We start from the raw sequence: 22,730 nt of genomic DNA on the forward strand, positions 1-22,730 counted from the left end.
GAACCGTGCGGACCTCCAGTTCCGAACCGGCCCAAGGCATAGAAGCTCCCCCCGGTTTCCCGCACGCCGCGGCTCCCTCAGGGAGTGAAGGGCGGGGAGGTCACTGGGACCGCCCCGCAAGGCCCTCCCCGCCGGCAGGGGGCGCTGGCGAGGAGTGGCAGCCGGCCATGCCCCCTCTCTCCCTCAGCAGGAGCCCCGTTGCGTGGTTACGGAGCGCGTGCTTCCCCCTCCGGCCTGCTGGCGGCGCCGCGGCGGCTGCCGGGGCTGCGGGTCCGGATCCTCCTGCGCACCGGGGGGGTACGAGCAGCCTCCCCGCGCCGGACCGGCGTCGGTACGCGGCTGGGGCGCTGCCCTGGGCCCTACCGCTGCCGGCGGCTCGGCTGTGTGCTATTGGGTGCTTCTCTGAGGGGAGGGAGGCGTTTTGCCTGCCCGAGGGGGTGAAGCGAGGGGCCCCGGGTCACTGGTTTCTGTAGGTCGGAAGCTTTTTGCCGTTACTTGGAGAAAGCATTGAGCTTTACCCCCTTTTTTTTTTTTTTTTTTTTTGGCTCTCTAGGAGTTTCTGTACAACTCTCAGTTTGGTAGAGATGGTAGAGAGTTTTGGTAGAAATGGTGCAGTTCTCAGGTAAAATGCTGACAGGCATTCGGGGTGCTTAATTACACACGTTGAGAGCAGTCTTGTCATCAGTTGGGGCACTTTGCACAATGAGGCAGTCTTTGCAAGACTGGGATCTGTGTCGGTATATAAAATCCAAAATCTCCTTTCTGTTTGAATTTACTGGATCCATGCAGTAGGAGAAAATTGCTAGAAAACACGAGCAGTTTGGACTGAGTTGTGTGGAAGAGCTGACTGTGATTAAGGAACATGAAACTATGTGCAGGGAATCTCAGTGGGATAGTCGGAAGATCAAATAAGCAATAGTTGCTGCTCCTAGACACGTGAGCAGTTAGCCCTAATTGGAAGATTTAGCACCAGATCAATTGCATCAGTTAAGAACATTATCCTCTCCAGAGGTCAAAGAATCCACATAAGCCTGTCATGAATATAAATAAAAATATTCCTAATTAATTCGTTGGGTGTTCTGAAGTTCACAGAAAGTAAGGGTATCTTCTGCAGTAAGGGCCATGAAAAAACAAACTCCTGATCTCGAGGTGATGGCTCTAAGAAATAAATCTGTAGAAAAAGACAGTGATGACAAGAATCGGAGAAGTTGCTCTGAAAAAGTTAGCAGAGGAAATACAACTTGTAGCCAACAAAGTACAGTTGTAAAACTACCAGTAATAGCACCATTTGCAGGTACCACTAAAAAAATTGTAATGGCAAAGCGCCCAGCGCCGCCCCAGAAGCCAAGATACAGTAAGTCTGGTTTCCATGTTAGTAGCTCCTCTACCTTAGTAGAAAAGACAAAACCTGTTAGTAAAGTACAGGAGGGAGTGCATATGTTACAGATGTATCAACAGCATTTAAAAGGAGATAGAACTGATGAACCAGGCACTGTGATAAAAGATAGTGATGAATTAAGGTCTACAGATTCTGATACAAGTAAAAGCATTTCAAGAAAGGGAAAAATAACTGGGGAAAGTTGTAAGAAGAGGAGCAGAATTATTTCAAAAGCAAAGCAACAAGATTTAGATGTTGAATTGGGAGGAGTGCTGAGAAAAGGAAGCAAGGAGCCAAGTGTGAGGTCTGCTCAAGAACAGTTGGAAGAGGCAAGATATGTGACTAGACCAGACACTTTAAAAATATATGAGAAGAACTTCCAGCAGAGCAAACCTGAAGAGCCTACTTCCACACCGGCACCGCCTGTGAAAGTGGTTGCAAGGTCTACTGATGAAGTAATTGCTTCCCCACAGTCTACTTCTCCATCCCCCTCAGACCAGACGATCAAAGAACTCCTGGAGAGTGTTCTTGGCCAGAACTACAACATAAAAATGGAAGTAGGTGAACCAGAACAAGAGCAATATTTTTTTCTTGGGTAAATATTACTTTTATAAGAGTTGTATATTTTTTTTTCCAGTTCCTACAATGTGTTACAACACAGAAGCCAGACAAAACAAATGGATAAAGACACTAGTGTGTCATAGAATATTCTTTACTCTTTATTCTACTGGTTTTTTTGATGTCCTTAAAAAAAAAAAAAAAAAAGAGACAATATCAAAATATATTAAAACATAAGCTCTCTTGGACAGTTATTTATTTTTACTATGCTGCTTATGCATTTTTTTTTTTACTCTCCCTTTTTTAAGATGATATATTTCAGTGTGAGAGATTATGAGAAAGTGCATTAAATATATTTAGGGCATTGTTGGAAGTATTGCTTCTTTTAGATATTGTTTAGCTTGTGAAGTCTCCATAAGAAAAAAAATCATTATTGTCACAGTTAGGCAGATTGTGTAAGAAGCTGTAGGAGAGTCCCTTCAATTAATTAAAGCAAGACATACTAGTAATAAAAGGCATCAGGTGGAGGCTACAGAAGACTTGCCTGGATCTTCACCAGAGGATTGCTGATTGTTAACTAGACTAGTAGCTTACTAATTAGGTCAGATGGCATTTTGTCCTCTCTTAGCAAGACTGATAGGTTTGTTCTAGTTCGATGAGGATGAAACTTCTGTTCATAAGTTGTCATGAACATCAATATCACACTTGGTGTTCATGCTAGCACTTGTTATTGCTGCCATGGAATGAACAGACTCATGGAAGGTGGATTGCTTCTTCTCAGCAAGGACTGCTTCTGCAATAAAGATTGAAATACTGATGAAAAGCATATGAACCTTTTCTTTTTTAAGAGATGATGAAGAACATTTTTTCTTACAGCTATCTAAATGCTACCTATTATTACCACGGAGTATCTCTTGTAGAACATAAGTAGTATGTTTCATTCAATTCCAGAGATTGATTAAATACAAAAATTAGGAGAAAAAGAATCCTGAAGTGAGTTAATTTAAATATGTAAGTCTGGGAGCAGCAGTAGTCTGAAACCACATTTCCAGGATATTTATGCTCTCTTGTTTGCTATTCTGAGAGCTTTTTGTTGGTAGAGGCATTCACAGTGTCTTCCACTCTATTTTCTGGTATATTTCAGTTGAGTTGAAATAAGACTTTCCTTAGTGTGGCAGTATTGAGGTGATCCTTTGTCATTGTTTGACTCATATTTTATGAATATAGTAATTTGGAACTGTTCTCTTTATCTGGTAGAAATTTGTCAGTTGGTTACAAAAATACTTGAGGCAGATGGGAAGAGGATTAGAGAAGAGGACCTGGAAAACTGTTCCTTGCTCAACTTATCAGAAATAATTAATAGTGATTGGTAACATGCTGAGTTATGTGGTTTTTCTTACTCATTTATATGAATGACTTATGTCCTAGGTAGTATTTTCAAAGTTTTGCTTCTAGCAAGTCCTGATATTCTAAACTTGAAGAGGACTGATTTTCTCTTGTTTGTAGTGGGTGCTGCTGGGCTCTGAACTTTGAAAATCTGCCCTCTGGAGTACTGTGATGTTTAATTCTTTATTTCTAAAACTTACATTAATCAGGTTCAAAGTAAAGTGAAAATTTAAACTTGCTGATGACTTACTGGTCCATTTGTTTGTTGTTTAATGTTTTTTAGATAGGGACATATGAACATTGATGAGGATGAAAGAGAAACTTGATAATTACTTTTTTTTCTCTTTAAATCAAAGACATTTGCAGCAAGTGTCTTTTAAACTTAAGTGACCTTATAAATAGGGTGAGCAATTCTTTATTATTATTATGGTTTATTTATTTTGCACTGAGCTTCAAGGCTTGCCTTCTTTAATGAAGGAAGAAATGCATTCTTTTAAATGAAATAGCAATACCTAAGAAACGACCATAAACACTAGAATGAAAACAAGCTCTCAGATTTAAATATATTTTTCATTTCTTAAAAAAACCAAAAATTCTATTCACTTTATCTTATTCTTGATCTTGCATTTCTGACTGGTTAGCATTGATAGCTTATGATATTACTCTGGGGTCTGAGTCCTGGTTTCCCTTCCACATTTGCATTATCTGGGGAATGAAATGGCAACACAATGGGACTTCAGTACTTAGCTCTGTTTCCTCAGAGTTAAGAATAACGATTCCTACCACATTTTCTGTTAAAAATTACAGTTTTTATTATAAGAATAATGTAATTTCCGATTCCTGGGCTAATTTTGTTGCTTTGGGGTTTGTTCCTTTAAGTATAATGTGTTAAGTTATATGTTGGATTTAGTATCCATAGGAGGATGTTTATATAAATTTCAGAAATGCATTTTCTTGGTATTCAGCTCGATGTTCAACTTTCATGGTGCTGAAGCTGCAGCTCATCTTCAGTTATTGTTTCCAGCAGATCAGTTCTTTGTTACATAAGATGAGCATGTGGAGGTGATAACTAAATAAAAAACATTTTTTTCTTGAAAAATAAGGTCAAATTTGAATACTTACAATAAACAAGGACTATATAGTGCACCATTCTAGCAGCAAGAGAATTATAAATTGTACTTTAATTAAAAAAGAATAAATATCTATCTTTTTTCAGCTAATCTCAGTAGTGAATCTTGAGATCTTCTTTGCAATGCATTAACACTCTTTCAAAAGTGTTTAATGGAAACTAATTATTGTTAAAATTCAAAATTTCCTTTATAAGCAAACGCAAACAAGTACTTGCTCATCCCTTTATAGTCTCATTATTTTTTGCTCTGTATGTTCTTTAAAATTTCAACTGACATAAAAACTATGCAACAGATGATATGTTGCTTTCAGATAAATGTGTTTTTAAGAGGCTCATTTGAAATTTATATTTTTTTCTCTTTAGGTGGCATAAGATGTATTCTATGTGTGAAATGAACTGGAGGCTTGAATGCATTTCACTCAGTTCTTTTTTAGTAGGAGAAATGTAACTCTTCCTATTGGTTTTATTATTTTCTGCTTATAGCTGGCTCATGGAAAGTTCTTCACATGGTTTTGTCATGGCCATTAAGATGTAGCTCAGTCAAGGCCATGATGTTTTTTATTATGAACTTGCTATTACACGATTAGTCCAGGAAGCATTAATTATTGACTATGCCCAGTAAGGTTGATCATGTCAGAGAGAAGACCAGGGCACTTCTTGTCAGTTCCTGAAAGGAACCACTTAGTCCCAGGGTGGGCATTACCATTCCTGGATACATTAGATTTTTTTTTTCTGGAGAAGTTACTTAATTTTTAAATTTTTTATTGTTTGTTTGTTTGTTTGTTTTGTTTTAAACAAAGATTTTATTTTCATAATGTTGCAAGAAGCTTCCTAGGGAGACATGTTGGGTACATGGTATACATGTGGGGACTTCTGAGGTCTGTTAATTTCTTCAAAGTTAACAGTGCCAGTAATTAAAAAACAGTCTAGTTGTGCAGTTTCTTACATTTTATCAATAATCTCTTTCCAGTTTCTTATGATCATTAGGCCTACATCACTTATACCTGTCTTAAAAAGGATGGTCCTTGCCTGTATAATTTTTACACTGTAGTCTAACAAAATGGGGAGACTAATCCTCATTAGGACAGTAAGTTGCTGTTAAGAGAACAAACTGGTTTTAATCAGATAGATTGTAATCTCCCAGAGTTTCAAGCTTTGCCAAAGGGGTATAGAGTGATAAGCTTTGTTTGTGCATAAAGGATTTGTATAAATTCATTATGTTAAAAGGCTGTTTAAAAATATTTGTATGTTCACATATCTAGATTAACTTTGTTTTGCCATCTATCAGAGTCTTTTCTGTGCTGGTGATAGAGACTTTTCTTGTCAAACAGAGGAAAGTAACTTACTTTAATGGCATGTAAATATCAAAAGAGGAATTAAAAAAAATTCCAAAAGAAAATATTTAAGTCAAACAAATTAGAGGTACTTAAGAAAAAAAAACCCACACCCAATACCACTACCACCAGAATTTTAATTTAATGTACATCAGGCATCACAGTTAATCTTGTCAGCTACACAGGATACTAGGCATACGAAAATGACTGAAAATGTTAAAATGGTTTCTAATGAATTATTGTGGTACTTGTGTACCTAAATAGTTTTCTACACCTGTAGGAGAAAGGCTCTGACGAAGAAAGCTGTTTTTTAAAGGCACAGTAGAAGTTTCTTATCCTAAGGTTAAAATTTTAGTGCCGGAAACAGCTTCCTAAAGAATGGACAGAACAGATTCCCACAGGAATTAAGAGTTGCCAGACTTCTCAACACCTTTGTTTCCTAAAAGTAGATCACACATCTTTGGCCTTGTTTCTGTTAATGCAAACACACAGCCTCTAGTACATATGTACACAGTACACATCATTTTATTAAAATAACACAATAGCATTGTGCCTGTGATTCTCCCATGGGGAGTAGACAAAAGAGAAAACACCACACCCAGCAAAGGAAAGCAATCATACAACATGTACAGGTGTCTAAGATGAAATTAAAATAATATTTGCTCATATAATTCTGATGCTTTCTGACAGAACAGGAAAATTAATATGTAAAGTTGTAATTTACATATTACATCATAGTTTAGGAACCTAACTTGATCCAGTCTGGATGAATGAAAGGCTTTGTGAAAATTTCACTTTGATTCCATGAATTGGATAATAAATTGCATGGGGAAAAAATTACAGCTAGCTAAGATGGACTGTAATAATTGTCTGCAGCAATTACCATGTTTGTAAATAAGATTGTGTTGCAAAGAAGAGGAAGGTTATTTGGTGAATCTTGGGAAGATAATGCTAAGTCTCTTCCTTTTTCATCTGAGTTGTTACTACATTCCATTAGTTCCTTACCCTTGTGGTGATGAAAAAATATACAACAGGATTTTTTTTTCTTTAGATGTCTTTTCTGTCAGAGGGAGATACCTTGCTAAGGCTTTGGTTAAAAGCAAAACACCAATGTGTGCAATATTCTGCAAGGCCATTTTTGAGGTGATATGCAAATCTTTCACTTTTTTTTGGTCTGCAGACTCTTTTTTCCTTTTCCGTTTCTAATATGAAAAAACCCCAATGTTACAGCTCAGGATATGTATCTTACATTGTAAGAATAAATGTAGTACTATGCAAAAAAAAATTTAAAAATCATATTTTTAGATTGCTTAGTGGACAATAGATTCAGTGGGATAAAAACTCTGATGTACGGAATATTCTTACATGACAAGAGGAAATGGACACTTCTCAGTGCCAGCAAAGGACTTTTTTCATGAAGTGTCAGCCTGTTCCTAACACATATTCAGCTGATAGATTTAATGGTAGCTTTAATGCATTCTCGCATCCACTTGTGGCTCTGAAATATTTTCCTCAGAACTATTGAACGTTACTGTAGCATTTTTAAAGAACTGTATTATAAAATTAAATGCAGTTTAGATTATATACTTCAGTCTGTTACTGTTATCTTTAAACCTTATTTCCTCAAACCAGCAAATGGCACAAAGGGTGAAGTGTGTCTGTGTGTGGAGCTACCTGCAGGTATGCTACCCAGGTCCTCAGAAAGTACACTGTCCTTAAGACTACTTAGGGTGTGTATCTGCATTTTTATGGATATACTGTAACAAAAAGGGGAATGTTGAACCATTCATTTGATGAGAAAGAAGAGTATGTTCAGGAATGGAGAACAACTTTAAATTTTGTAGCAGATTTTCTGCTAGTGGAGCAATTTTAATTTTCTTCTGTGGAGAAAATGATCAGTTGAAAATCTGCACTCTCTACTAGAAGCAGATCCATAGAGGAGTTATTTTTTAGTAAAAGGTTAAGCACGTGCAAAAGATGAGAGTTAAATCATCGTTTTCTGAATGTACTTGTTGCTTTAAAACTACTTTGTGTGATGAAGACTCAAACTATAATTTATGCATACATATTGTTTTGCTGTTGTTTTGTTTTGTAAGGTAGTGTGATTTTTTAAAAAAAATTCTTATTTGACATTAGTTTTTTTCTCTTGGTTATACAGCAGGCACCAATTGAACATCAGGAAATAAAAACTGAATCTCAAGCCCTGCCAAGTTTTCACCAAACAAGCATGGTAACATTCTGCATTATCTAGGAATGCTAAAATATAATAAGTTAATAGTGTGTCTGTTTGCTTGCAGAGTTGTTAAGATAGGTAGTTCATATTTTAAACTGATAAAACTGAGAAGGAAATTAAGTAGTCCTTGAAAACATTTTGGTACTTCATAAATTATAAGTATACCTTTATTTTTCTCTCTTCTGTGTCTATTGTTCATTCCTTTTCTTGTGGGCTTTGATTCTCCAAGTGCTGGAAATAAGGAATTTCACTTTTCTCAAGTAACATGCTGATTATTATAAGACATTAATTTGTATTAATACACATTAGTGCTCATCATTCTATGTCTCTCATTCAGACTGTTTCTAAATTTAAATATTTAAACTTATATATGGTTGAGGGTGCAGAAAATTAATCTTGGCCTAAAGATGAGCAGTTACCATATAACAAGCAGGTGAACCGGGTAAGTAGCTTAGTACTATTGTGAGATAGTAGTATAGTTTTCTGATTCTTAAGATTTTGATGCTTTAGAATATACAGAGATCTGAAAGGTTTTCTTACCACCTATCCTTTAAAAGATGATTTTCTATAAAACAGGTCTCCATACTGGTCTTGCAGCTTAAGGTTAGAGGAAAAACAAATTAGGTTCATTTGGTCAGATGTTGGGTTAGGCTTTTCTTTATGAGATTGGAAAGAAGATTACAAATGCAACATCATATAAATAGAATCCTAATCTACATTTAATAAAAAAATGCTTTCCTGGAAAATGGCACAATGTTCAATATATTTTTCATTCTGTGATATTTTACACATGACAAAAAATGTCATTTGAATATAAAACTTCTGAATGTACAGCTCAAATTTTTAAGTTTATAGGTTTAACACATTAGGTTTATAGAGTAAGTACCACAGAGGAAAAAATGTGTTGCTAAGACCAAATAATGTCTTTTCCCATATGTTCTCAGTTTCTAGTGTTCTAGTATATCAAATGTATAACAAGATACTAAAATAAAAGCTTAACCTGGTTCTTCTGCATCTTAGATGTGAATTATTACTTTTCCTAAGGTTATTATATATGCTTATTATAAAATAAAATAACACTATGTTCACAGTGGTATAATGTGGACAACCAAGAATGGGATGTTCCCACTAGGCAGTGTTATGTTCAGAGATACCAGAGAGTGTTGGGCTAAACTTAAATAAATCAGATGAATAGAAGGTTGGATAAGCTACATGGGAAGACAGAGGTGTTGAAAAGGAGATAAAAGGGACCAAAATCAAAAGAGGACGAGACATTTGCAGGATGCTATTTGATGGCCCAGTATTTGTGAATATGTTGTTTCAAGGTCCAGTCTCCATAAGGCAGAGGTCTAGTCAGAATGAGAAAACGTCTGAATGTCTAAGGGGCTTGCTTCAGCTGTTTTTTCAGCTCCTTCCACTGACCATCATTTAGCTCTGCTTGTGTCTCTTCTAGCTGCATGGAGAAAGGGGTAGAGAGTGGTAAGCATCTACTTACAGTTCCAGAGCAGTAGCAACCAACTTTCTGCATCAACTTTAGGATATCCAAGATACCCACAGCTTAACCTGAAGAGCTAAGGTATAGGGCAGCTCTGGGAGGGAGTCACAAGGAGACAACAAAAGCTCCTCATCAGTTCTGGCACTTCATTCTGCACTGGGCTAAAGGATACATGAAGCAGAGCCCTGAAAGGTCTGGTGATGCTGGCCTGAACAGTTCCAGTTGACAGGCATTCTTCTACATCTAAGGATTTGTTTCCTAGCAACTTTCATGGTAGCAAAATTATTTCTATTAGATGGATTAGAGTTCTCCTGTGGAAGAAAATGGATTAAAATAAAATTATATTGAATAAGATGAAATGAAAAATCCTGCTAAATTAGCACAAATACTGTATTTTGAAATTTCCCTTACAGTATTTGCCTGTGTATAGGTCAGAAATGTTTGCAGTTCTTCAGGAACTCAAATCTCATGTGGCATGTGTACTTGGCTATAAAGTTTTATACAATTAATAATGATCTTTTGGTTACTAAGTACAGTAAATGATGTGTAAATAGTACACAATACAGTGTAACTGCTGGTAGTTTTAATAATATTCAATGATATAGAAAGATAATTTATGATTTCTAAATTGTGTATTATTTACAACAGAACAGTTTCCCATTTATTTATCAGTACTGGGGTACTATGATGAATTTTTTTAAACATTGTTATTTTGGGCAGCATGCCACTTCTGTAATGTACTGATGGTATCTTTGCAGCAACACCCATCAGTGTGTGTTCACTGATTGTACACCAAGTAGGTTGCAACTTAACCTGAAAAGCTACATAATTTAAATGTATTATTTAATTTGAAAGTGCATGTTTTCAGTTTTATACACAGGGAAAGCAATGGAGACAAAAATTTAGAAACATAAATGGTTTTCAGAACCTGTGCGTTTTGGCTAAATGCTCTATCAGAACTATTTCTACGCAGAGTAAATGCAACGTACTGTATATTAGTATTTCTGAAGAACACTACTCGTTGCCATGGTTTTGTGACTTTTTTTAAAAATTATTTTGTTTTGCTTAGTGGGCTGCAGAACCCATGTAATTTCAAGATAAATTGATTGCAGATGAACTTGCAAATTTGGACATACGCAAAGCAGTGACATGAAATAATGCTGAGAGTTGCTTTTGTTATTGTAATTTTGTTACATCTGTAACTGAATCACATATTTTTAATTATTTTTTTAATAAGTGGTATGCTAATTCACTGGTATTTATACAAAGAAAATGAATTAAAAATGAAATTATATATATTTAAAGTGACTAAGAGAAAGTATGTTGGCTCATGTTCTCTGATTTTAGGCTTAAATGAACTTCCCTCTACTTAGTATAGTCTAAATAATTCATTAGCAAGACTGTGATGAAGTCCTCCATGATCTATTTAAAAAAAAAATAAATCACAGAACTTTGACTTATGATTTAAAAATAGTAGCTGCTGTAATTTCAGGTTTGGAGGTATTCACTAGCCATATTGGTGTTTAAGATATTGAGAAATAAATTATCTTTGTTTATTTGGATATCACTTACATGCATTATTATTTCAAATCATTTGAGTATCTGGGCATTCCAAAAGCTGGTAATGGCAATGCATCCAATCAGGTTACTTTTTGTCTTTAAACTGGACAAGAGATCATGACAGAAACATTTACCTGACATTTAAAAGCAACAAATAATTGTCATGCTTGACTAATTTGAATGATACATTTTCATGTAGACTTATTGTTTGCAAACTTTTCTGTATTCCTTATTTTTTCAGCCTCTTTTCTCTATGTAAAATTTTGACTCACTTCCAGTTTCTCTGGTAAACATTGAGTATCTGACTTCGATCCTTCATATTTTTTCATGTATGTGCTGATACAAACAGTGCTGTTGATTTAAAAAATAAACAGCAAATATATGAAATAATTTTAGCCTTTTCAGAATGCAGTGGGTCATTTAGGTACCTTCTGCAGTTCTCAGGATCTTTTACTGGTGAGTAATATACTTGTTTATGAACTATACACTTCAATATTCTTTGCATGTGGTGATTTCTTTTAGGAAATTAAATACTGCTGAAGTTACCTGTTGACAACAACATTCTGCCCAGTTATATTCTGGGATAAACAAAGGATATGAGTGGACAAAGAAGAGTAAAATCCTATGCTTTGGCAATTCATTTAACCAGATATTTGACTGATAATATTTATTAGAAAGACATTTATTCACAACAGGTGTGTTCCTTGGGTCCCTATAAACTAAGCTATCCAGCCTTACAGACATAATTGTCATGGTGTATCAGGAAGAGCTGGGCAAAAAAGTGGACTTCATTTTTGTATTGAGACAAAAAATTTTTAAAGATGATGCACTTTCAATTTTGTTTTCCCCCCTGTGGTTTTGGTATCTGTCTGCATCATTCTAGTGGTTGTACTGCATTTTCCTGACTGTGCTTTGCTATGTTATGTATGCAATCTGTTAAGGAGATTTCCTTTTTATTGATGGCACTGCTAGTCTGTTTTAGGAAGATTTTTAACAGTTTGCAGGAAATTTTGGGATGGTTGAGGTTTTATGGAGGAAAAAGCGGAACAAGTGCAGAGATTTTGAGGCACAATTTTATGAAATGGGTGCAGACACTTTGGCAGCAATAATGACTTCAGTAGTTCCTTTTTTTTGCTGTTTTTTATTTTCCTGGATTACAGTTGCCTACCTCAGACAAAATTTCTGTAGAAGGGACACTCTACAAAGGGAATCAGAGATCCAGATTAATTTCTGCCTTTCTTCAACACTTAGTTTTTACTATTTTTTCCAAAATGGATCAGTTATCTGATCTATTTTGCAGTGTGAATCAACAGGTTTTGGCACAACTAAGCAGATGGTGCTCTGATAAACAGGAATGAGCAGTTGTGGGTGGAAACAGCAGGAGTTTTTACATCTATATTCCTGTTGAGTTTCCTGTCTTTAATAAATATAACATTGAAGAAAGTTTTCTAAAACAGTCATCCTTTGCACCATGTATATCTGTTTGAATTTGCATAAGAATATAATACAATTTTAGGTATGCTCCTGGTCTTCTAAGTTGAGTATTTCCAAATAATAATATTATTTTGATATTGGTTTTATTATTCTCTATGTAATCTATTGAAATACACATCTTACGTACTGCTCAGAAATGCAGGTTAGGGATGCAAATTTTAGGGATAAAGTTTAGGGGTAAAATTTTATCACATATCTACTTACAATCAATACAATGTGGACATTGCTGTGATCTATGTAGTGTAGTCAGCAGGTGCAACGTACTCTATTTTCTTTGAATTATGTTTTCTGATGGTCAAAGTTTGTGTGGTGTTGCTCCTTGTTCTACTCCAGGGTGGGTGTGAAAATATCCCTACAACTAACCAGTTTGTAACCCTGTGTTCAACTTCTGTTTATGAACTTTTAAGGATCCATCCTCCGATGTGCTACAGGTGGAAGGAAAAGCAATACAAAAAATTAAAGCAGATGAAGTTCAGAAAGAGCAACAAGAGGAACATGACTTGCAACAATCTTTGGCTTGTCAGGCTTCAAATCCCAAGTAATTAAAAAATCTTATTTAATTATTATAAGAAAAAACCTGAAAATACATTTTTCTTATTGCAAGTCTCCTTCAAATAGTTCTGATTTATGTTTTTGAAAATCCAGAGGGCCTGTTCAGTCCTGCTGTATGCAGATGAAACTTGTCTTCAGCAGAAACTGAAGTTGCTTATGTGGGGGTTGAATTTGTCCATACGATTCCAGGCATAATCTAATCAAAATAATTAAAAACAAACAATGGAAAATACCACAAATTTAATATAAGCAATGCCAGCTGTAAGTCATCATCTTTAAATAGAGAAGATGTATTAAAAATTCATTAAGTTGAATTTGTATTACAGTCAGAGCTTGTCTGAAATTCAGGATATTTTCCATGGAGAGCTGTAATTTAAGGACAGCTGCTTATTTCTTTGCTCTGTTCATAGGCTGTATCTGTCATTCTGTGGTAGGAGTGCAGATGACAAATGTCAGACCAGGTCCTGTCCATCCCATTTCAAGTGAGACTCTTCAGTTTTATGGTCTTCACTTCTAATAAGATCTTTCTGGATACCTTTGTTTAGATGTAACATAGGTTGCTTCACTTCTCTATTGAGGTTAAAAAAAAAGGTGGAGGGGGGAAGAGAAAAGCAGCTTTAATTATTAGCTTTTGTTGTTCTTAGGGTCCTGAAAGGTCTATTGGATATAGAAGAAAGCCTTTTTTATGGCAGGCCTAAAGTTTGTAAATGGATAATACTTTCAATTAAGTAGCTGAGAATAGTCATGGGAAAAGAATGCTTAAGTTTATGAAACAGTCAAATTGGCATTTAAGTGACCCTTTGCATGCCATTGCTTATCTGCATTGCTTAAAGATCATTTGGTTAGCTAGATTATATATTAAAACAAATAGTGTCAACAGACAATGAGTGTTTTACCTTCAATAAATACTTACTGTCAGATTATCAATGGTGCAGAAACTGCATGATTTTCTAAAATACCTGTATTTAGTGCATTAAGTGAAGGTAATGTAGGCCACACACATAGTATTGTTTTTTCATGTCCCCTTTCCTCAAAGAGTGATAAATAGGCTGTTTTAGGAGAGTGTGTGCTGTAAAAACATTCACCTTTACCTGCAGCATGCTCCAAATATTTTAGTTTGCAATGATAAAACATTCAGTTAGTTAATTCACTGAAATGATAAACTTCTATACAAAAGCAGTAACTATAATGCAATTAAAATAACATGGAAATTGGTTTTCATCTATTTAAATTAAATTAAAAACAGAGAGAAAAAGTTAGTAGAGAATTTGAGAAATATTTTGCTTGCCTTCCTGTACAGAAACCATCACAAATTTTGTAAGTTCAAACTTAAAAATTTTGCCATTAATTATTTGTTTAAATTGTGTACTAATTGCATTGCAGAAGTAATGAACTGTATTAGAGCATCCTGAGATAAAAATACTATAAACATAAAGATAATATACTATCGAATAAAAAAAGGAGTGTGAAATATTTCTTTCTAATTTTAAATTAATGTGATGTACTTACTGAAAGACTGATCTCTGATTTCACACTCCAAGGGAGTTAATTATTTCCACTTATGCTGTAAATGTATTCAGTTCTTTTAAAAAACATTATCCTTTACGATAAATGGGGTTTAAGGGCTGTAAGAATGCCTTAAATCCTAATCAGCCATGTGTATTGTGTGATTGAGTTGCTTTTCAAACTCAGTATTTCATTTTTGTGGTTAACTTTTACATTTTATTTCATAACATTGACCCTGTTCTCATTCAGGCAAAAATGATTTCAGTAGAGACTTGGGAATTTAAGACCTGGTGAAACTGTCTTGTTGCAGCATAAAGTAGCTGGGCTCCTTTCTGTTCATTGTATGACTTGACAAAAAGTATTTTCAGCAGTTTAATAAAAGTAAAGAGACTTAATGATACTCTTTCATGTTGGGTTGTCATATGCCTATAAGCATAGGGACTCAAAATATGTTAATATAATGGAATTCAATCTGGTGTGTATTTGAAGTGATATTTTCTTGATTGTGAGTCAAATTTCTGTTATATTACAGTGGTTTTCATGGATTTTTTTTTTCTTCATATTTGATTTTTATCTTTTACATTTTTGCTTTCATTGTTTTTCAGAAAACATGAAAATATAAAATATAATTTAAAAAACTGAATATACATTGCACGATAATCTTGCTAATTTTCCCTCTATAATATATATATTTATAACATAAGGCATGGTTGTCAGTAAAACAAAACCCAAAGTTGTCTGAACCATCATTGTCTCAGGAGAACCTCAGAAGAATATTTAAAACCTGAAACTATTCAGTGTAATTTCAAACTGGAATTTTAGCCATTTTCATTTGGGATTTTGTCTTCGAATATGAAGGCACTTACAAACTTTAGTTAAAAGCAGCATTTATTTGGGGAGCCATTTATTTCTGATTTTTTTGCATCTCAGACATTTTCCATGTACTGTTCTTCACAGTTTAACTGTCTGCACATTTAGATATTTATTAACTTTGTAGAGTTCGTACAGTAGACAGAGACTGCTTTTTAGAATTTGATCCATGGCCTGTGGAAGTCAATAGACTTTCATCACCTTCAGAACAATTTAGATTGGAGGGTTAAATGGTAGAATTTTTAGTTATTAACTTTTCAAAGACAGTCAGAGACCGGTGTTTCCTCTAAAATCAACAGATGAATTGGAAAGCTACGAAGAAATTCAAGTGATAACATATCATAAAACTAATTCAGAGTTTTAAGGGTATTTACAAGGGAATCTGTCAACGGAGGGAATTTGCAGATTAATGTATATATAACATTAACATAACATTAATCTGAGTACCCAATTTGAACTGTAAATCTGCATTACTTAAGTATTCAGTGCAGAAAATGAAAGCTCTTCTTGAGTTGAAGGAATCAAATTGTGACTACAGCACTCATTTTTTATTTTAAGATTATTGTGAGCCTTTTAGCTTTTACCTGCTTCTCTTTTCTAAATAATATTATCTCTACTTTTAGTAGAAATTACCAGCCACCTTATGCCTAGTATTTATGTTAGAAATTTTTACCCTATTGTCTGATGTATGTCCTAATGTAGTACTACCTAAACTGCATACTTTACAATATAGAGAATGGATACTAAGGTTCCTAATTTGCTTATTTTCCATTCTAGAGATCAACGTTATCCAGGCATTCATCATCTGTGTACTGCTTTTCCCCCTTTTATATTGCCTCCTTATTTACAACTGGTTTCTAGAGTTTCTCATACTGTAGACAGAAGAGGTCACAATATCTTATTTACGACAGAGGACATGGACAATAAGGAGGAAGAGCCAATGTGTTCCAAATATATTTATTTGAAAGAGCAAGCTGAAAGGTATGAACTTGCTTATTTTCTAAGGTTACTATAATTTAACTAATTTTGTAAGTTGAAGGATTATACATCAAGAAATAAATGTCATGGTGTCTCAGTATCTTGTAGTTTCAAAGAAGTGGCAAAGAAATTAATTTGAAAAAAATGCCTTATGTTGAAGATGTTTTTTAAAATAACTAGAACAAGGGTAATACAAAGCTTGCATCTTACTTATAATTTAAAATATATAGGTTTTCTTAAAAATTGTATTTTATAGATAAATTTTGTTTATAAATATATGGATTTATGAGTTATGTATATGAATATCTGTATATTCATACATAAATATATGATTTTTAAAACTTCATTCTGCTCACATGAGGGGTGCATTGAAATAAAAAGAAATACTGAGCAAATAGTGTAGGCTTTCTGTGAATGTAAAATTCTGCAATAGTAAAAGGTTTAAAGTGCACACCCACTGGCCCCTTATCACAGAGACAATCTTACTTCAATCCTGATTCTACAAGCACTTAGGAACAAGCATAACTTTAAGTAATTGAGTATAGTTCTGTTAAGCTTGATGCATGCACAAAAGTAAGCACGTACAGAACCAGGACCTAGGATAAGCTTGTAGACAAAAGTATTCATTGCAAATCTGAAAAGTATCCACATGTTAACTGCAGGATCCTGCATCTTTAGTGACTGAAGAGCTGAAGTAGAACAGAAGGCATAATAGTATTTTTTAGTTTGACACACCATGGAAAAACAGGCCTGCCAAAAATTTTGTTTTCTAAGAAGTAGAAATGTAGTAGAAATGTAAACGGATTTTGGAATAAGTCAGTTCAATTTTATCATGTTGTCATATTAAAAATTTTTATATTTCATGGAAATTCCTAAGTCTTCGTTTGATTTATTGGGTTTTTTTTTACTTATATTGCACTAAAATTACATGCATACGTGTGAATATGAAGGATATTTTATTTTCATTGCTTATTACTTCAGTTACACTTTTACTGTTTTTGTGCTTTTCTAGTTTATATAGTAATGTCAAATAAATCCAAACCAACAAAAAACCAAACAGAATTGTAGCCTTAACACTCCCAAGATTTTCTTGATTTTTGTTTTTGTAATGGCATTTTGCTTCTTATAGTTTCACTGTATCACCTGGTCCAGAAATATAAAATTAGTTCTTACAAGGTCTGTAGTGATCTAAAAAATGGTAGGGTGGTAAAGGCTAGGTCAGTTTTACAGGGCAATTTGTGTAGCTTGTTAACTTGTGCTGACTTGGAAAACATGCTTTTAGTGCAGCCAAATGCAAGGTCATAAGGATAAGAATAGGGAATTAGGGTCATCCTTTGTAGGAGGAGAGATTGTATCCTGAAAAGCAGTAACTCTGAAAGGAGCTTTACAGTCTTGAAAGATAAGTAACAGGAGATGACTGTGTAATACTTTCTGAACTCCAAATTAACCATGTTTACCTTAAAATAGAGGAGGTGAGACATAAGCAATAATATAGAAAAAAAAAAGTTTTGGGATTAGAAATATTATACAGATCTTTAATGTTCCAAGTAAGTGCTCTAACAATTGAGACAGTCAAGTCACCACTTGTTCTCTCTCTTGTCTGCATGACTTTTGCATTCTTTTCTGCTCAATAGCAGAACTTCCTGGATGCAGAATGGTCAAATAATGCAACGGTGAGTGGTGTTTGAATCCTCAAATAAATGGCAAATTCTAATTTCCTGGCTCTGCTTCAGTAATGAATTATCATGAAGAGGTGAAACTCACCACTCTAATTTTTATCTTGCCTTACCAAAAAAAAAAAAAAAAAAAAAAAAAGAAAAGAAAAAAAAAAATCATGCTGCCCTTCACTGAAAGAATGGATGCATCCACCCATAGAAGAGGGCTCCATGTTCTGGTTTTGAAATGTAGGGGAATTTCTGCCTGCAGCTCCTGAAACATCTAAGTTCCAGAGGGGGCAACAGATTTCCTGTTGGATAAGTCTCTGATTCTTCTTCCATATTAAGGTTTATAGGAATGTTATGGACTTAATGCATTTAACAGAGTGTTCCAAATATCATTCTAGGGGAGAAAGCATAAGAGTCAATTCCTGTATGTGATCGCTTTTTCTCGAATATCATTTCTGTATTAAGACATTTTGAAATATCATTAAATGAAATACAGAGCTGGTTTGAATATGTTGCCTGCAAGGTATAGTACCTGATGCAAGAGGATTTGCTAAACAAAAGCATAACATAACTGACTCAGTAGTTAAGGTTTCAGTATGAACAAATTGACAGTAACTTTAAGATTTCAATGTATAGCAATGAAAGAATCAGCTTTTGAAATTATGCCTTACTTACATCCTTTAAATAAAAAGGATTTCTTTCTGAGATGTATCCTGAGCTTCACCCAGAAAATTGTGCTCTTGATGCAGGAATACTGATATTTTATTATCTGTATTATTTAGCATCTGAGGTTAGCTAATCATGATGCTTCCCTCTGACATTAAAATAAGAATCCATTAAGTGCTTTAGGAAAGTTTTCAGTCATTGAATTTTTTTTATGGATTCAAGATTACCCCATCAAGGGTAGCATTATTTCAAAGTGCAGGATTAGACTTTGATGTTTCCCCTTGTTTTTTGTGAGCTCCTGCTTTGGTCAGGGGTTTGGGTAGCATATGAATATTGCTCATATCCAAAAATTCAGTTTTTGCTTTTGATTCAGCAATGTTTCTGTTGGACAGATGCAGATGGAGAATACAAGGACTCAATGAGAATAAGGATGCCACCTGACACTGTAAACAGGGATTTTAGCTTCTTAGTCACCCAGTCACTGACTGGTTTGCAGATCATTGTGGAAGAGGATTTAAGGAAATTATGAGACAATAAATTAGTAGGTGTAGTGAGCTTTACTCAGATTTGAGAGGTAGCATGAGAATGGGCAAAAAGGAAAAGAAAAACCAAAACCAAACTTACAAAGTCAGGAAGAGTCAGAAGTCACAGAAGCAGAAGTTGTTACCACATTACTTATCTTTACTAATGACAAAAAAGGAAAGGCTGTGGAGGCTCTGAAAGCAGAGGAGCATCCTGTATTTGAGTGAGCTTCTCTTTTTCTATTACTTAAAAAAATGTGATAATACTCAAAGCAAGCAAATATGATCTTTGCAGAAGTGCATTTCGAATGCACATGAACACAACAAGGTGATGCTTCTCTACATTAAAGAAATGGAAACTGCAGCAAGTGAGATGTGAAACTAGAAATCAGATTTGAGCTTATTAAAAAGATTAGAAAAATACTTTAATTTTAGAATATTGTGAGTGATACCTGTCTTCTGAGTCTGTGTGGATGTTGAGATGCAAGTCATAGTGATGAAGAAACAAAGTAGTGGGGAGGGCATGAAGATTGAAAAGAGGAAGGCTTATAAGATTATTATCTCTATCTATTATATTAGCCTTGCTGAGCTAGCACTGGCATCTGATATTTTTGTTGGTGGAGAATATAGTGATGAATCATGATCTGTTCTACCCTAACCTGTACATGGCCTTTGTCTATAACTTTACTAGACATGGAGTATGCAAATAAGGTAGGAGGGTAGAGGACAGAACCCTTTGAAATACCCAGAAAGTTAAAGGAGTTAGATGGGAATGGAACTGGGAGAGATGAAGTGTAGAGGCTGTGGACAGGATTTTAAGAGAATGGCTTGGTTTTCAAGAAATATCCAGTAGGTTTAGGAAACGAGTCTGGGCTTTATGAATCAGTAAAAATTTTGAGGAAGAAATGTTTACATTGAGAGCTACATTACCTGGAGATGAAGAGAATTTCAGTTTAAAAAGAAGCCAACTAATACCAAAATCTCTTGCTGAATTGACTTAATCCTTGAAATCTAGAAAACTAAATTCTTTGGAGCACTGCCATCTAGTGGGACCATGTACAATCATATTCTGGTTTTAATTTTTAAAACTAGTTGCCTTATGTGAGCCTTGAAGGTCAAAGGTATCATTGTTGTGACTAATTTAGGTCCATTTAAGTTGTTCACATTTCATTATTGATGAGTTTCCTGCATTTAGCTAATTTCACAAACTCAAATGACCTGTGTGGATAAGCATCATATCTGCGTCCTGGATAGTAAAATTCAAATGACTTTGTCAGCTCTTTAAATAACAATACATCTATTTTAGGGTGGTTTTTTTGGTACTAATTCTGAGTTCTTCTGTGAAAGAATTTTTGTTTGACTGTAACAAAGTCCAAATAAGCCTACACTGATAGGATTTTATGGTATATCAGTTCAAGAAAGCAATAATTTTCTTGCTTTAAAGACTCATCTTCACTATAAAAAATATTCACAGGCTTAAAAATATACGTAATTTTTCACTCCCATCTACAAAAATGTCTTGTGAAGTGGGGTATATCAATTTATCAAGGTGTAAACTTCCCAAGGTCAGATACAACTCTCCTGGGATTGACTGAAGTTTATCTCATCAGATAGCAAAGGTGCCTTGCTTTTACCCTCCAGTTTAATCTTTGCATACTCTGCAGATACCAGTTACCTGAGAGTTTAAAAGATACTTTTTTAGCCATGATGGCAAGTTGAAAATTATATATATTCATATGAAGGTTATATCTAGAGAGTCTGATTTTACAGTTTATTACCAGTAGATGGAAACAGAATATTATTAGCTCATTATTATTATCGCTTGGAGCTTTCTTCCATGTTGTTTCTCTCTTCCAGAAATGAAAACTCTGAATATTGTTTCACATGAACACACAGCTGATTCCTTGGCATAAACTACTTGAATTGAAAAGTATTTATAACAAATTTGTTCTCACAAAATTGTCCTAAAAGAGGGACAACTCTTTTAATGTTGTTAACTTGAAACACTTTGAACTGCCATATGCTAAGGAATATTTTGGTCGTTTTATACAATTTTGTATCTTGTATAACTTCACTTGACGTTCTTTGTGTAGGCATCCACCTTGAAGAGTCAGAACCACCAAATGCTTAAATGTGACGAGAAACTAGAAAGGCCAAACATTTGTCAAAAGTTAGGTTTTCAGCTCTTGGTTTTTTTCTCTTCAAGAAAAAGCTTCCACTTGAAAGAAGGAACATTCCAGAAAGAGTCCAAGAACTACTCCCAGACCTATAATCTTTCTCTTTGTGTAAGAACTATAACTTGTGGTCTAGTCCTACATTTTAAAGATTCCTTTTAGCATCCAAATGTTCTTCAGAAGGCATTTGGTTTGCTAAATCAGTGGCTATTTCTCAGTTTTGTTGAGACTCCTCTGTTCACATGTTATTCTAAAAATTTAAATAGGCCTTAAAATGGAAATACACTGCCTCTGAGAGTGAAATTGCAAGTAACAGAATTTACACACTTTAGTTCTCTGAGTGCACACCAGATCTTTGTTATTAATTTAGTTTGCAGGAAAACTACCCCAAACCTGACTAACACCAGTAGATGTCAGTGTTGGCATATGCCAGTGTGCCAACGTGTTGAGAAAAAGTCACGTTCAGTGTAATGTGCATTTTAATTTACATACATAAATGGTTACTTGAATATATGAAATTGAGTGATTTTTTGGAAAATTTTTTTCTTTGTTTGTATATATACATATTTCAACATTTATCATATTCAGTGCTTGTAATTGCTAGAAAACTAAAAACTATATGAGTGACAATTTATGTAATTATTTACTACAGAACTAGTTGCAAGAATAGAAAAAAAAAAAAGCTTCTACTCCTTATTAGATAAAAATATAAATTTACATATAAATCCTTTAAAATATCTGTTGAAGTGGTAAATAGTAATTGCAGTCACTACTAATCTCTGAAATAGTTTTACCATCCACATAGAAGTAAAAGATTTTTTAAATCTGAATTTTCCTTTAGAGTTGCCAGGAACAAAGGAAATAGAACAGTTATTTCAGTATTATATATGTATAAATTCATATGCATATATGAGCATTCTTTTGACTTACTGTGTCATATAAAAATGTTCACTGTGTTTGGAAACAGAAACTATAGATAGAAAATTTGGATCTATAATTATTTGAAATGGAAACATTCTAAAGAGAAATACTCTTTTTGTAAGATAATTGTAGATTTATTTTTAAAAAGGACAATAAAAAATTAATTAGAATCCAATCCCCAAGTAATCATAAAATATGCTACTGAAAGCCAGCCAGACATTCCTGCTGAAATCAGCTCTCCATGTCATTTAAGTACATGTGACTGTAAGCACAGCACTTGGGCGGTGTATTTGCCATGCATGAAGTTGCAC

The 22,730-nt window shown here is 34.5% G+C and overlaps 1 protein-coding gene across 1 annotated transcript in view; it reads left to right on the forward strand.

The window, feature by feature from the left end:
• Nucleotides 1-1,152: 1,152 nt before the first annotated feature.
• Nucleotides 1,153-22,730, forward strand: part of TTC6 (tetratricopeptide repeat domain 6) — a 54,889-nt gene continuing 33,311 nt past the window's right edge. The window contains exons 1-2 of the mRNA XM_030452483.1: nucleotides 1,153-1,935; nucleotides 12,975-13,105. Of these exons, the coding sequence (XP_030308343.1) occupies nucleotides 1,153-1,935; nucleotides 12,975-13,105 (914 nt within the window). The remainder of the gene's footprint in view (nucleotides 1,936-12,974; nucleotides 13,106-22,730) is intronic.

The sequence above is a fragment of the Calypte anna genome, chromosome 5A (genome assembly GCF_003957555.1).
Source record: "Calypte anna isolate BGI_N300 chromosome 5A, bCalAnn1_v1.p, whole genome shotgun sequence".
Taxonomy (NCBI): domain Eukaryota; kingdom Metazoa; phylum Chordata; class Aves; order Apodiformes; family Trochilidae; genus Calypte; species Calypte anna.